Raw genomic sequence first — 13289 nt, 5'->3', positions numbered from 1 at the left:
GTCTGGGAGGGTTCCGTCCTCGACTCTGAGGAGGGTATCCGATTCCGTGGCAAGACCATCCCTGAGTGCCAGGAGCTTCTCCCCAAGGCTCCCGGTGGCAAGGAGCCTCTTCCCGAGGGTGAGTTTGGCCCATTCGCAGTGATGCGCACAAAGCTTCATACTATCATGAATACTGACATTAAACCGCGCAGGTCTCTTTTGGCTTCTCCTGACTGGCGAGGTTCCTACTGAGCAGCAGGTTCGCGACCTCTCCGCTGAGTGGGCTGCCCGCTCCGATCTTCCCAAGTTCGTCGAGGAGCTCATCGACCACTGCCCTACCGACCTTCACCCTATGGCCCAGTTCTCTCTGGCTGTCACCGCTCTCGAGCACACATCCAGCTTCGCCAAGGCTTACGCCAAGGGTATCAACAAGAAGGAGTACTGGGGTTACACTTTCGAGGATTCCATGGACCTCATTGCTAAGCTCCCCAACATCGCTTCTCGCATCTACCAGAACGTCTTCAAGGGCGGAAAGGTCGCTCCCATCCAGAAGGACAAGGATTACTCCTACAACTTCGCCAACCAGCTCGGCTTCGCCGACAACGCCGACTTCGTCGAGCTCATGCGTCTCTACCTCACCATCCACACCGATCACGAGGGTGGTAACGTCTCTGCCCACACCACTCACCTTGTCGGCAGTGCTCTCAGCTCTCCTTTCCTCTCTTTGGCCGCTGGTCTCAATGGTCTCGCCGGTCCCCTCCACGGTCTTGCTAACCAGGAGGTCCTGAACTGGCTCACTGAGTTCAAGAAGTCTGTCGGTGACGATCTCAGCGACAAGGCCATCACTGACTACCTCTGGTCCACCCTCAACGCCGGCCGTGTCGTCCCCGGTTACGGTCACGCCGTCCTCCGAAAGACTGACCCTCGTTACATGGCTCAGCGTGCTTTCGCCCAGGAGAAGATGCCCAACGACCCCATGTTCAAGCTCGTCTCCCAGGTCTACAAGATCGCTCCTGGTGTCCTCACCGAGCACGGCAAGACCAAGAACCCTTACCCTAACGTCGATGCCCACTCCGGTGTCCTTCTCCAGTACTACGGTCTTACTGAGGCCAACTACTACACCGTCCTCTTTGGTGTCTCTCGCGCCATCGGTGTTCTTCCCCAGCTTATCATTGACCGCGCTCTTGGTGCCCCCATTGAGCGACCCAAGTCTTTCTCCACCGACAAGTGGGCCGAGCTCGTCAAGAAGCTGTAAGGAGTTTAAAAATGAGAGGGAAAAAGGAGATGGGAGGATAATGCCCAGAAGATGGGCAGAATGGATTGCCAAGTTAATGGCATTTGTACAACACAATGGGACTGTTTTAGTTTAGTAATGAGCAAGTCGTCGCGGCGCGCCGATTGAAATGAAATGATTTAACAGTTAATCTGCAATTTTCGTGTCTACGTACTGATGCCAAATCATGACTACGATCGAGCTCTTTGCAAAGACGGTTGGGTCAACTGTGTGTTCATATCCATACAGCATGTTCACTAGCGCCGTGATGGCATCGTTATCTCGAAGTTTTTTTTCGCCTTTGGTGGAGACGAGAATGTTGACCCCATGAAAAGTTCCTTACATTAGCCAGCCTTGCAAGCCGGGACAACTCACCAGTGGAATGCCCATGATTCCCGTTCAAGCTTTCAAGGAGACTCGAGAATTGTTGAACTCTCTCTCCTATCTGCAAAAAAACCCCTGCATCGTAAATGTGACAAGTGAATAATGTGTACGTCACGTAGTCTCGGTGAGAGATTACACCGACAAAATCCCATGTGGGATCCATCAATTTCAGGGACCCGAGCTCTCAACAGTCTAGACATCCCTTCAATCGGTTGGGTGGAGGAGGGGCTTTGAGAGCTCCTGGCCCTCTAATTCGGCGCCACAGGGGGACGAAAATAGAGGTGAGAGCTGTGATCTTCGGGGGATGGCTGAGGTTATTGCCCGATGTGGAAGTAAGAGAGCTGCGAAGCTGCTGGATTGACTGTTTGAGATGTATGTTTCAAGGTGTAGTGAATTGCTTGCAGTTGCGAGTGATAGTGAACTGGGTTAGCTGTGAGTTGTTGGGGTCTAGACTTGAGAGCTTATGATAACTGTGCTCAGCAGTTGTAAAGCAATCTGGATCCTTTTTGGTGAGTGAAAGTATGGAGAGCTTCAGGAGTGGGTGGGCTTGGTCAGTCTTATGAATGAAGAAGATGAATACAGAGAAGAATCTAGAAAATCATTATCACAAGCAAATCTGCTCCCGCGGGATCTCTCTGTCGGCCATTGAACCCCAGGCCATCCACCCCCGGATTCCGATTTCACATGAGAGATCCAATCCAATCCACGGGAGCTGATGTGATCTCGGTGACTTGATCTCGGCGATCCGAGACTTTCGGAGCTGGAATCAAGTCGTACAAGGAAGTGAAGTCTCCGAAGAGGGTCAATTGATTATTCGGAGAAAGGTCAGCATTACGAAAAGTTACTATAGATGATATTTGATTGCCATTTCTTCCTTTTCTCTTGTTGTTTTCTAAGAATAGTGTTGTGGCTCTCAGCTTGTTGAATAGCGTCGTCAGCCTTATAAATGTGCCAACATGAGTAAGTACAGTGGCTTCACCCAAAATAGACGAGAAACATACACCGAAACACATGCAAAACATGACTGATTAACTGAGCTTCTCTCTAAGCTCGGGTCTTCTCGCGCATGCCAATCTCCAGTTACAGCTTCAACCTCGGCGATTGACCTCCGCAACCGCAGGAAAACTCCATCTATTGTTGGTATTTCCCCTCCGATAAATCGGCTACTTCTCCGGGGCCCCCAAGCTTATTCTGCTTAGCCTCAGCTCAGCGCTTTTGCAGCCATCCATTCAACTGTTTTCATTGGATCTGACTCAGCATTTAGGTGTGCTTCAACACCGGTACGTACCGACAGTCCCTCAATCCCTAGCTCTCCCGGGTACTGCTCCTTCCCCCCCACGTAAACCAGTCCCAGCACAGCACACGCCTCTAGCTCTCCCTTTTCCCTTTCTTTCCCGAATTCTTATACATTTCTTTTCTTCCTCTTTCACCAACATCTCTCAATACTTCAACGATCCCCCAAATTTCCCCAGCGACGAAGCACCCTAATCCCTTGGTCAGGGCCCTTATTCTACGACACTCCCAAAGTCATGGCTGCTACTATCCGTACCGATCTTCCAGCTCCCATTGGGGACAAGCAGCTGGAGAAGAAGCCCATCAAGTTCTCCAACTTGCTTCTCGGCGCTGGTCTCAACCTCTTCGAAGTGACCACCCTCGGACAGCCTCTTGAGGTCGTCAAGACCACCATGGCTGCCAACCGAGGTGACAGCATGGCTGCGGCTTTGGGACGCGTCTGGGCCCGTGGTGGTCCCCTAGGCTGTAAGTTTGATAACCACGAACTCGCTACATTTATGACTATTTACTGACTCACATGTTGCAGTCTACCAAGGTCTTATTCCCTGGGCCTGGATCGAAGCTTCCAGCAAGGGCGCCGTCCTTCTCTTCGTCGCCTCCGAGGCCGAGTACTATGCCCGTGTCGCTGGTGCCTCTGAGTTTGGCGGTGGTATTCTTGGTGGTGTCACTGGTGGTGTTGCCCAGGCTTACGCCACCATGGGTTTCTGCACCTGCATGAAGACGGTCGAAATCACCAAGCACAAGATGGCTGCCACCGGTGTCAAGCCTCAGTCTACCCTCCAGACCTTTGCTGAGATCTACCGCAAGGAGGGTATCCGTGGCATCAACAAGGGTGTCAACGCTGTCGCTATCCGACAGATGACTAATTGGGGTAGCCGATTCGGTCTCAGCCGTCTCGCTGAGGGCTGGATCAAATCTTTCACTGGCAAGAAGGAGGGCGAGAAGCTGTCCGCTGGCGAGAAGGTCATCGCCAGTGCTCTTGGTGGTGGTCTCAGCGCGTGGAACCAGCCCATTGAGGTCATCCGCGTCGAGATGCAGAGCAAGAAGGAGGATCCCAACCGCCCCAAGAAGATGACGGTCGGCAACACCTTCAGGTACATTTACGAGACCAACGGCATCAGGGGTCTTTACCGTGGTATCGCTCCCCGTATTTCTCTTGGTATTTGGCAGACTGTCTGCATGGTTGCTTTTGGCGATATGTAAGTTTCACCCACTTTACTAAGATTCAACCGATACTAACCGCACGACCTACAGGGCGAAGACTTATGTTGAGAAGCTGACCGGCGAGTCGGTCACCGCTAAGCATTAGAAGGCGTTTAGGAATCTGGTTTGAAAATATCGCTCATGGTGAGCTTGATGTATGGATTGTCTAATGTTTGGATTCGAATATCTCTGATGTAATGACACAAGCCTGTGAAAAGGCCGTGACAAAGGAGGTGCTCTCGCCTTGAAGATTATCTTTCTATGATAGTAAGCTGTGCCAAGTCATGGACCCTGTGGGTTTGACTTGAATAGAGAGAACAATTGCGCAATGTTTAATTATCACTCGTGTTGACCTTTATTCTGAGTCTACGGTTTAAAAGACTGCAGGTCACTCATATAATCTCAGTAAGAATACCCTTGTTTAAGTAGGCTCTTCACAATTGTTATGATTTCTTGCTATCATGAAGCTGCCATGATATTGTTGAGCTTGAACCTATGAGCTCGGGTTGTTTCGGGTCTGAGCGTTGAGTAGTGGGGTTGGTCAGTTGAGAATACATCTCGCCGATCTCAGTTCTTGAACCTTAACTATAGGAAGTAGCATAATAACTGCCAGCTGGGATCAAAACAGCCTGAAGTGCCACATATACTTCCTCGTCTCACTTGTATGGGGCTGAAGGTGGACATATGAAAACACTAAGAATGCTCAATGTATAATGTGTTCTTGGTCTCAATGACGACTAAGTACTACATATAGGACCCCAAGATGCTGTTCAATCGCTTGCACTTCCGTTAAGCTTCCTCATCAAAGCTCATGGTATCTTCGTATGTAAAACCCCAATCCTCCTCAATACTTAGCAACGTAGCGGATTTGACAAGTTCTTTCACTTCACTATCTTTTAAATAATTCACGTCCAAGTCCTTGCTCGCATTTTGAGCATGGATGCTATGAAGACGCTCATCTGGTGGTGAAGGGGCTCTAAGCCGACGCACCGAACGGCGTCTTGTGCCGAGACTAGCGGCCTCGCTATCCTTTTGTCGTCGCTCGAAATGAGCCAGGAGAGGTGCTGAGGGGTCTTCATCATAGTGAGCTTCTCGGCGGTAGAGGTTGGTGGATTGGTAGTGGGGGCCTTGTACAACCCCTATAACGGGATTTGATGTAAGCTTTAGACATTGGCTGTCTAAATACGTTCGTCTTGAGTAATCAGCGATACCAGCGTCTGAAAGCTCATCATCAGTGAGCATCTCATCGTCCTCTCTCGCCGGGGTGGGTGGAGCTGGTTCCGGGTGTGGAATTAGGGGTATAGGCCGGCGCCGGCGCCGAGTGGTGCCCGGAAGTGTCATCATATGCGACTCTGGGATATCCCGCTCATCGGTTGATAAGATGAAGCAACGGCCCGTGGCATCGCCAATGGCAAGCTTGGCATTGTCCGGAGAAAACCCGCCCCAAGCGATCGGTCCAGGGGCTGTGAGAATATCACGGACAAAGGGGTTCTTCAGCTTACGGACATTCCAGACCTTCACGACACCGTCGCTCGACCCAGTGTAGAATCGATCAAGACTCGTGTTCCAAGCCGTGAACTTCACGCCCGTGTCCTCTTTCTCGCGGTCGCCGTAATACTCTTCGATAGGTTTCCCATGTCGCAGCGTATGGATGGGCTTGTCGCCCTGTGCTGTGTCCCATACGTACACCTTTCCGTCTGTACAAGCCGCGGTCACGTAGCCGTGTCCGGGCGAGTTGGGCACAATCGTGAGCTCGTTGATGTCAGACGCATAGCAGTCGAGAGCCTGATGCTGACAAAAGCCAATGCCGTTCAAGCGATCCTTATCACGATGAAAGACGTGGACTTGTGTCCTAACATTGCGGGGAACGTTGTTCATCCCTGTGGGTGTTACCCCTACAAGAAAAAGGAGTAACGTTGGATGCCAGGCGACTTCGAAGACGTTAGCCGTTGAAGCTGTCATCACAGGGATTCTGACACCCTGTTCTGCATCCCAGAGGATAATCTCTCCTGAACTCCTCTTGTCCTCGGGAATATCCAGATCGTCACCCGTCAAGCTGCGAGGAGAATACCCAACGAGAAGCAAATGCTGACAGCCCTTAGCTCGTCCCCACTGCATGGTTGCTGGGAAGTATGCCCACTTGTCTGAGCCATCAGCATCAGTCCGTGAGCACGAGAACGTCTGGTAAGCACTGTTCGACTCATTTCCTTTTGTAATGGTGTAGATACGAACGGCATCGGTTGGTGAATCTGCAGCCGTAGCCACACGACCAGATCCATCCTTTGCAGCAGCCACAAAGTTGACATTACCTGTGTGTTGCCATGTTGCAATGGCCTCCATGTGTTCTCCTTTCGGGTCAACCTTCCATACTTTGACCGTCTTATCAAAACTCGACGTATAAGCCAAGTCATCTTCAACGCTGTAGTCGCATGACACAACCGATGAGTACAGCCAAGGGTCCTGGCTCTGGCGCATGGCCTCTGTAGAATTCTCCCCTTTTTCGACCCGTGGGCGAGGTATTCGGTGATCGGGGAAGGACCGCAATGTCCCTTTTCCAGTTGAACAAAGAAGCAAGTTTCCAGGCCTGTTGTACTGTTGGTTATGCGTATCGGAGTGTGTAGTAGTGCCACATAGAAAGCCCTGTCGAGAGACCCATACACCTGTGGTGATATCACCAGCGCAATTGGTGAACTCAGCTACGACCTGGAGATCGTCCTCGCGCAATCTTTTAAATTCGGCTTGGAAGTTCAAATATTCCCGGGTTCGTTGGAAGCCCTGGTTGCCTTCCATTTCTCGAGCCATCAGTAGAGACGAAAGTCTGCTAGTCCTTCTCATTTGTCCTTGTCGTTTTTTTGTCTCCTCCGTAACATGCTCAGCAGTGAATGAAAGGACTCGTGGTGTCTCTGCGACCTTTCCTGCCCATAAGTCCGAAGCAAAAGCGCTCATGTCTCGTGTGGTTCGTCCAGGGATTGGTATCAGAGGGCGATCTCGTAGTCGGATCTGCTCCATCATAGATTCGCGGGTTGCCGGTATGTGCTTGTGCTCATTTTGTGGTATTTGGCCTATAATCTCGGCGATCTCCTCAGGGCTGAAGTCCACATGATAGACAATGGGCTGTGCGATAAGTTCATTGCTCACAGCCACAGGCTTCTTTGTTCCCTCCTCAATAGCTTGGCGATGCGCTGCCGAAAGATAGGGTCGTTCGGAAACCTGGTAATACCGATTACTGGGCTTCGGTTCCCGTCGCCCTCGAGGTTGATAAGGCTTCCTTTCGACATTTTGGGGAAGCTCTGGTTGCGACGTGAGCGCGTCGTAGAATATGGGAGAGTCTTCGGACTTATTCGTTGCTGCCGTGTTCACAATCGTCGGAGGTGTTTGGCCTTGCGGCGAAGGTTTTGGCGCTGGCCTCGGCGGTGGTAAACGCTGAGGCTCTGGTGTTTCTGAGGATAGAGGTGATATACGAAACTCCTTGCAAATGTTAGCAACAAGCCCCAGCCGCGACTTCGTCACACCCACAGAACCCCCCGCCAGACCCCTAACAACATCATGCGCCTGGATCGCAAGCACGTCTAGGTCCTGTTGACTCAAGTAGCCACCCGTCTCGTCCCATCTTCTTCTAAAGAACTTGTTGATACTGAGTTCTGTCACCGTCTAGACCCCTAGTTAGCCACAGAGCCTTCTGATATATATCCTTCTTTGTTACCTTGATAGCCAGGGCGTTAACATGGTAAACATCCCTCGAAAGATGTCCAACTGCCCTCTCTACAAGCGGCGTAACCTGGCTTAAGAGACACTCCTTGACACCTCGCTTTCTCTGTAGACCCGTACTAACGCGTCTCCTTTTTGGAGGTGGTTCATCGCAGGGGACTGGGAGGCTATTTAGTATGGGTATAGGAGCATGCGGCATGCCGCCATGCTTGACGAGTGGCCTTGTAATTGTTGTTGTTAGCCCTAAACCCATCAGGAAACGCGTAAAGGATTGGAATAAGAAGGAAAAAGGGCCAGAAATATGACGTTCAACGCGTAAAGGACGTGAATAACTTACTTCATAGCCCCATTTAGCGTTGATGCGGTGATAAGGTGGGTTACAAGCATTAAAAGAGTGTCTAGTAAGCCTAAAGAAGGAGAAACTATTAATCCGGGCTACTCTTAATAGCTAAGTTAAAATAATTACTAAATGCTAAGTTATAAGTTTAATAATATATAAACTAGCTTAATTATATTATTTAAGAAATTAGAACTTTTAAAGACTTTATAAGACTTAAAAACTTAAGGAATATTAAAGTAATAAGGATGAATTCTTATTTAATATCAATAAGAATAAAATAAAGTCATATTCTTAAGAAGATTAAGAACATTTAAATATAACACACTTAAAAAGGTCAATTGCTAGCTAGGAAAACATCTTTAAGAAGTAAGAGAGAGCATTAATCAATAAGTAGGTATGCCTTGATAGTATACTGTATTCATTTACAAGTTCAAGCCGCTCAATATCTTCAACATATATAGAAAATCTGGAATACAGCTCTAACGCCAAGAAGAAAAAAACACATTTGAGCTGATAATCACAACATATTTTACAGCTTGTTCTTTCCAACAGGCTCCTGAGCAGCAAGCTCCTCATACATACGGTCAATATGCTCCCTGTAGGCCTTGGCGGCCTGGGGGCGCTTAAGCTTAAGCCTAGTAACGGTGTCAGCACATATACTCCAAACGAGAAAAAACTTTAGAGGGCAAACTTACGTAGGGGTAAATAGACCGTTATCGATTGTAAAAGGATCAATTTCAAGGTGGGCATTGCGAACCTTCTCGAAGCTGTTGAACTTGTGCTTCTTGCCAATGCCGTCGAGGACCTTGAGGAACTTGGCTTTCACCTTGGGGTCGTTAGCAGCGACGCGGAGATCGGCGACCTGGTTGGGTGCGATGGTCTCCTGCAGAATCTTGCTGGCGAAAGGAGCAAAGTTCTCAACGTCGATACCAAAGATGGCGACCAATGAGGACTGAGTACCGTCACCGTGAACATAGGCGGCGTTGATTAGGTTGGTGCTGCCCATGTAGACGTTCTCAATACGCTCAGGAGAGATGTACTCACCCTGAGCAAGCTTGAGAACATTCTTCTTGCGATCGATGATCTTGAAGCGGCCCATCTTGTCAACCTCGCAGATGTCACCACTGTGGAACCAACCATCGGCGTCGAGGGTCTTCTCGGTCTCTTCGGCGTTCTTGTAGTACTCGCGGAAGATGACGGGACCGCGGAGGAGAAGCTCACCACGAGGGTTAGGCTTGTCATCCACGGTGTAATCAAACTCGGGAACCGACTCGAGGCAGAGTTCCACACAGCACATGGGGCCGCCGATGTTGCCGGTAGTAAAGTCACCGCGTGCCTGGATAGATCCGACGGCATACGTCTCGGTCATGCCAAAGCCCTGAGCGAAGTGGTTTGCGAAAGCGGCGCGCAGAAACTCTTGGACATCAGGATCAAGCTGGGCGCTACCGCTGACCATGCTGTGGACTCTGTCCATGCCCACGGCGGCCTTGACCTTGGGGGTCCAGATTCGGTCGTACAAGAAATGGGTGTTGGAGGCCTTTCCGGGAGGGAGTCGCATGTTGGCCTTCTTGGTGTCAATGACACGTCGTGAGAGAGCGCCTCGGACACCATCGGCTTCAATAGTAGCAGTGCGAATGGCAGAGTTGAAGCGGTTGAAGAGACGAGGAACTGAGATGAAACCAGTGGGCTTGAGGATCTTCATATCATCAACCAAGCCCAGAATGTCACCTCGGAAGAAACCAATGGCAGCGCCCTCAGCGACGGCGATCTGATCGATGAGTCGTCCGTAGATGTGGGCTAGAGGTAGATAGGACAAGTGGACGTCCTTGCTGCTCACATTGCCATTTGTTCGACCACCTGCGATGGCAGAAACAGCGTTTCCGTGGGTGATGAGAACTCCCTTGGGGTTGCCAGTTGTACCGGAGGTGTAGTTGATGGTGCAGATGTCATTGCGGCTGGGAGCACGAGGGGCGCGTCCAGACTTAGCACCAATCTCCTCAACCTGAGTCATGGAGTAGATCTGGATGCCATGTTGAGAAGCAATCTCATTGAGAACGGAGGCCTTGGTGTGAGAAGCCAATTCACCCTGCTCGAGCGGATCGAGAGAAACGATGAGCTTCAGACCGGGTAGCCTGGGAGACATCTTAAGAAGAACAGGGATGTGGGGGAGGGAGCAGACGACACAGGCGACCTCGGCATGGTTGATGATGTATTCTGTTGTGTCGGGACCAAGAGTTTCGTAGAGAGATACCGAGTAAAGTGATTGAGAAGCAATACCGAAGTCTAGGAGGGAGTGTGTCAGCAACTACAACCACATGCTCAATGTCTCTTATGCAGGTTCACGGCACAAGAGGGGCAACCTTACCGGCGATCTGCCACTCAGCCCTGTTCTGCGACCACAAACCGACGCCGTACTTTTCAGGAGAATAGTTGATGGCCTTGTGAATCTCAACGAGACCGGCACCGAAATTCTTCCTTCGGACGTCGAAATCACCGTAGTTGATCCAGTCGTACTTGTCCTCCCACTGCTGAGTCGCCTGGTTCCAATGGCGGGTTCCGAGACATCTCGAGTTGGGCCACTTGCGCGCACTCCTCTCAAGGACGTCGTGTGTCGAATTGATACCAGGCTCTAGCGCTGTGACGAGAGGACCATCGCCGACTGCCCAGTGTCTGTAGGCGGCGGTGCGGTTAGGTCGTTCTGTGCCGGGGACGGGAATACCGTAGGGTTTTCCGGGGGGAGGAACTGTGGTGAGCCTCTTGTATAGGGCGTCGTAGTCTTTTTGTGTCTGGAGAGCCATGGTGAAGATCGGAGGCGAGGAGTCAAGTTGTTGGAGGGGTTACAGTTCTGGCGAGGCGAGGCGAGGCGAGACAAGGACACAAAGACACGGAGCGAGTCGATTGCTGCGGGGAGAGAAGTATGCTTGGAGCTGTTCTGTTACCCAAGCGAGAGAGTGAGTGGGAAGAAGACAATGGGTTGGTTGGTTGAATGCAGGTATTCAGAGGAACACAAGCACAAGGAGCCAGTTGACTGATCCCTTGCAGATAATTCACTGGTAAGGCTTAATCACAGAGAACGAAATCAAAAGAAAAAAGGGAGGGAAGAGGTGGGAAAAGATGAACGAGATTAGTAGGATTGGGGTTTTTGAAGAAATTCAGTTCCAAGACCTTCTGGACAAGTTTCCGAGCCTGGCGAACGCCATCAAGTTAAGCGCAAAAGTGGAAGAGCGTAGACCGAGGCGCGTTGCGCAGTCTGGTACGCCATTACGCCCATGTGCCTCGGCAGCCCCAGATTTCGTGGAGTAGCACAGGCCTGTAGCTAGCAGAATATGGGATAGCGGCACTTGGAGAAGACCTGGGGGAGTTGATAAATTCCCCTGATTCATTCATCCCCCCCCGCGATACATCCATTGATACAATGTCTCTTGAATCCTTGAGGCGCGGGACGTGGCCCTTTTTGAGTCAAGTGAACCGAGGATGTGATTATAGCATCCACAGTTGGTGCTGTGTATGGGGTTTATTGGAGAGAATGCGGGGGACAGACTCATAATACCCTCTCTGCCTCATCTGAATTGAATGATCATTCAATCCAATATTTCAGAGCAACACTTTCAGCTCGTCAGCACTTGTGTCTATGGCTTGGAGACGCATCAGCAGCCAAGATACACAGCCAAGAACGAGAAGCAGCACAAGTGGGCATCACCAAACAGGTATACATGCGTAACACATCAGAATCCATCACTGGTTCTCGTCGTAAGCACCTTGTTGTACCCTCCGATACAATATAATGGAAGGCTCGGGCGCCCAACGGACGCTAGCTCTCCCGAAGACCTGGAGATCACTGTCGTCAGCTGCAGTTGGTCAGTTTTCACAGACCGGTACCTTCGGGCCCTTTAACTTTTTCTTGAATGTTTTTCGGTTACATGTGAATATCCATCGATGACAAAAATGTGGCTGAATATTGGACTGAACTGGCTCTTGGTGTTGCGGCCTGCTGATCTGTCGTTCCTCGTGATCCCTACCATAAGCAATTTTCTATTGGATGTTATATATCCTTGAGGATTGCTTTGTATCTTGCAACCGTATTCAGTTCTTGGTGTTTCGCCCGACACTCCTCAACTCTTCCTACATTTTACCGCAAAGAGACTAAAGTGCCTGCAATTGTAAGCGAAGTGTTTGACATCTGGCTCTTTCCAACGTGCCTCATAGTTCTCTCTTCCTGATTGGACCAGCCTGAGCAGTCATGAGTTTCGAACTTTCCAAACTTCAGCTCGCTAAGAATCTCTTTCTTCTCCCATCATCTGTGACCGAGTCTATTTCTATGCTTAAAAACAACCTCGAAACAAAAGCTGCCTCACTGCTAACAGGTTCAGCCAACTGACACAGTGACATTCAATCCTCGAAACGACGTCATCACCATCAATTATGGATCACCTTACCTAACACCAACTTTTCATTCAGTGTCAAAGCGGCTCGCGTCAACACGTGCACTTCTTGATGGCACTCACGATAGGATGAGTTGGCATAACCCGTGCCGATCACCATCACAGATTCGTCAGAAACATCGTATTTGGCGCCAAAAGCATGCCATTCATCAATGCTCCCCATCGCGGACGTTGTATTCGGCGCTTGTCGTCTCGACGAAACACACCCGATAACGATGGATCAAGCGATCTTTTCAGGTCAATTCAAGTTGAATAGCCACATTAGGACATGAAGCAACAGTATTGCTGCAATAAAGATATCTCATCTGGTAAACGTTACCAAGTTCTTAAGCCTCCTTTTCAATGTCTCAAGCATTTGCTGCTTAGGTATGCATAAATCCAAGATCTACCGAGATCTACAACAAACCCGTCTACCCCGTCTCAAACAACGACACTCGCGGGGCTTCCCTTTTGGAAATTACAGTTGTTTTATCTACATGGAAGTGTTTGATAAGAGAAATATCCCTTTTATGCGGTGGACGGTGGCGGCCCCTTACCACCATCAAAACGCTACGTTACTCGGCATAAGATACAACGAAGAAGAAAAAGAGGGACTGTTTCATATCGACCTCGACCCTGTCCGTGTCTCAGGCCCCTTTCGTCAAAACACGACCTGATGCAGAGAACC

At 50.1% G+C, this 13289-nt stretch overlaps 3 protein-coding genes across 3 annotated transcripts; 2 read left to right on the top strand and 1 right to left on the bottom strand.

The window, feature by feature from the left end:
* Positions 1 to 1234, top strand: FTJAE_8497 (citrate synthase; the record flags this gene model as incomplete). Its single annotated transcript, XM_037355319.1, has 2 exons — positions 1 to 118; positions 192 to 1234. Coding segments are annotated over 2 exons (1161 nt in total), but the record flags the coding sequence as incomplete, so codon positions are not given.
* Positions 1235 to 3165: 1931 nt separating this feature from the next.
* Positions 3166 to 4238, top strand: FTJAE_8496 (mitochondrial DNA replication YHM2; the record flags this gene model as incomplete). The annotated part of the gene is made up of 3 exons (XM_037355318.1): positions 3166 to 3394; positions 3456 to 4128; positions 4184 to 4238. 3 exons carry the CDS (start codon positions 3166 to 3168, stop codon positions 4236 to 4238), a joined length of 957 nt encoding a protein of 318 aa, XP_037204475.1.
* Positions 4239 to 4921: 683 nt separating this feature from the next.
* FTJAE_8495 (long-chain acyl synthetase) lies at positions 4922 to 10978 on the bottom strand (the record flags this gene model as incomplete). The annotated part of the gene is made up of 5 exons (XM_037355317.1): positions 4922 to 7783; positions 7836 to 8061; positions 8714 to 8815; positions 8876 to 10463; positions 10546 to 10978. The coding sequence occupies 5 exons, from the start codon at positions 10976 to 10978 to the stop codon at positions 4922 to 4924; spliced, it is 5211 nt and encodes a 1736-aa protein (XP_037204474.1).
* Between the last annotated feature and the right edge of the window lie 2311 nt (positions 10979 to 13289).

The sequence above is a fragment of the Fusarium tjaetaba genome (genome assembly GCF_013396195.1).
Source record: "Fusarium tjaetaba strain NRRL 66243 chromosome Unknown NRRL66243_c0000183, whole genome shotgun sequence".
Classification (NCBI taxonomy): Eukaryota; Fungi; Ascomycota; class Sordariomycetes; order Hypocreales; family Nectriaceae; genus Fusarium; species Fusarium tjaetaba.
Note: the sequence above shows the minus strand (reverse complement) of the source record. Positions and strands in the feature narration are given on the sequence as shown.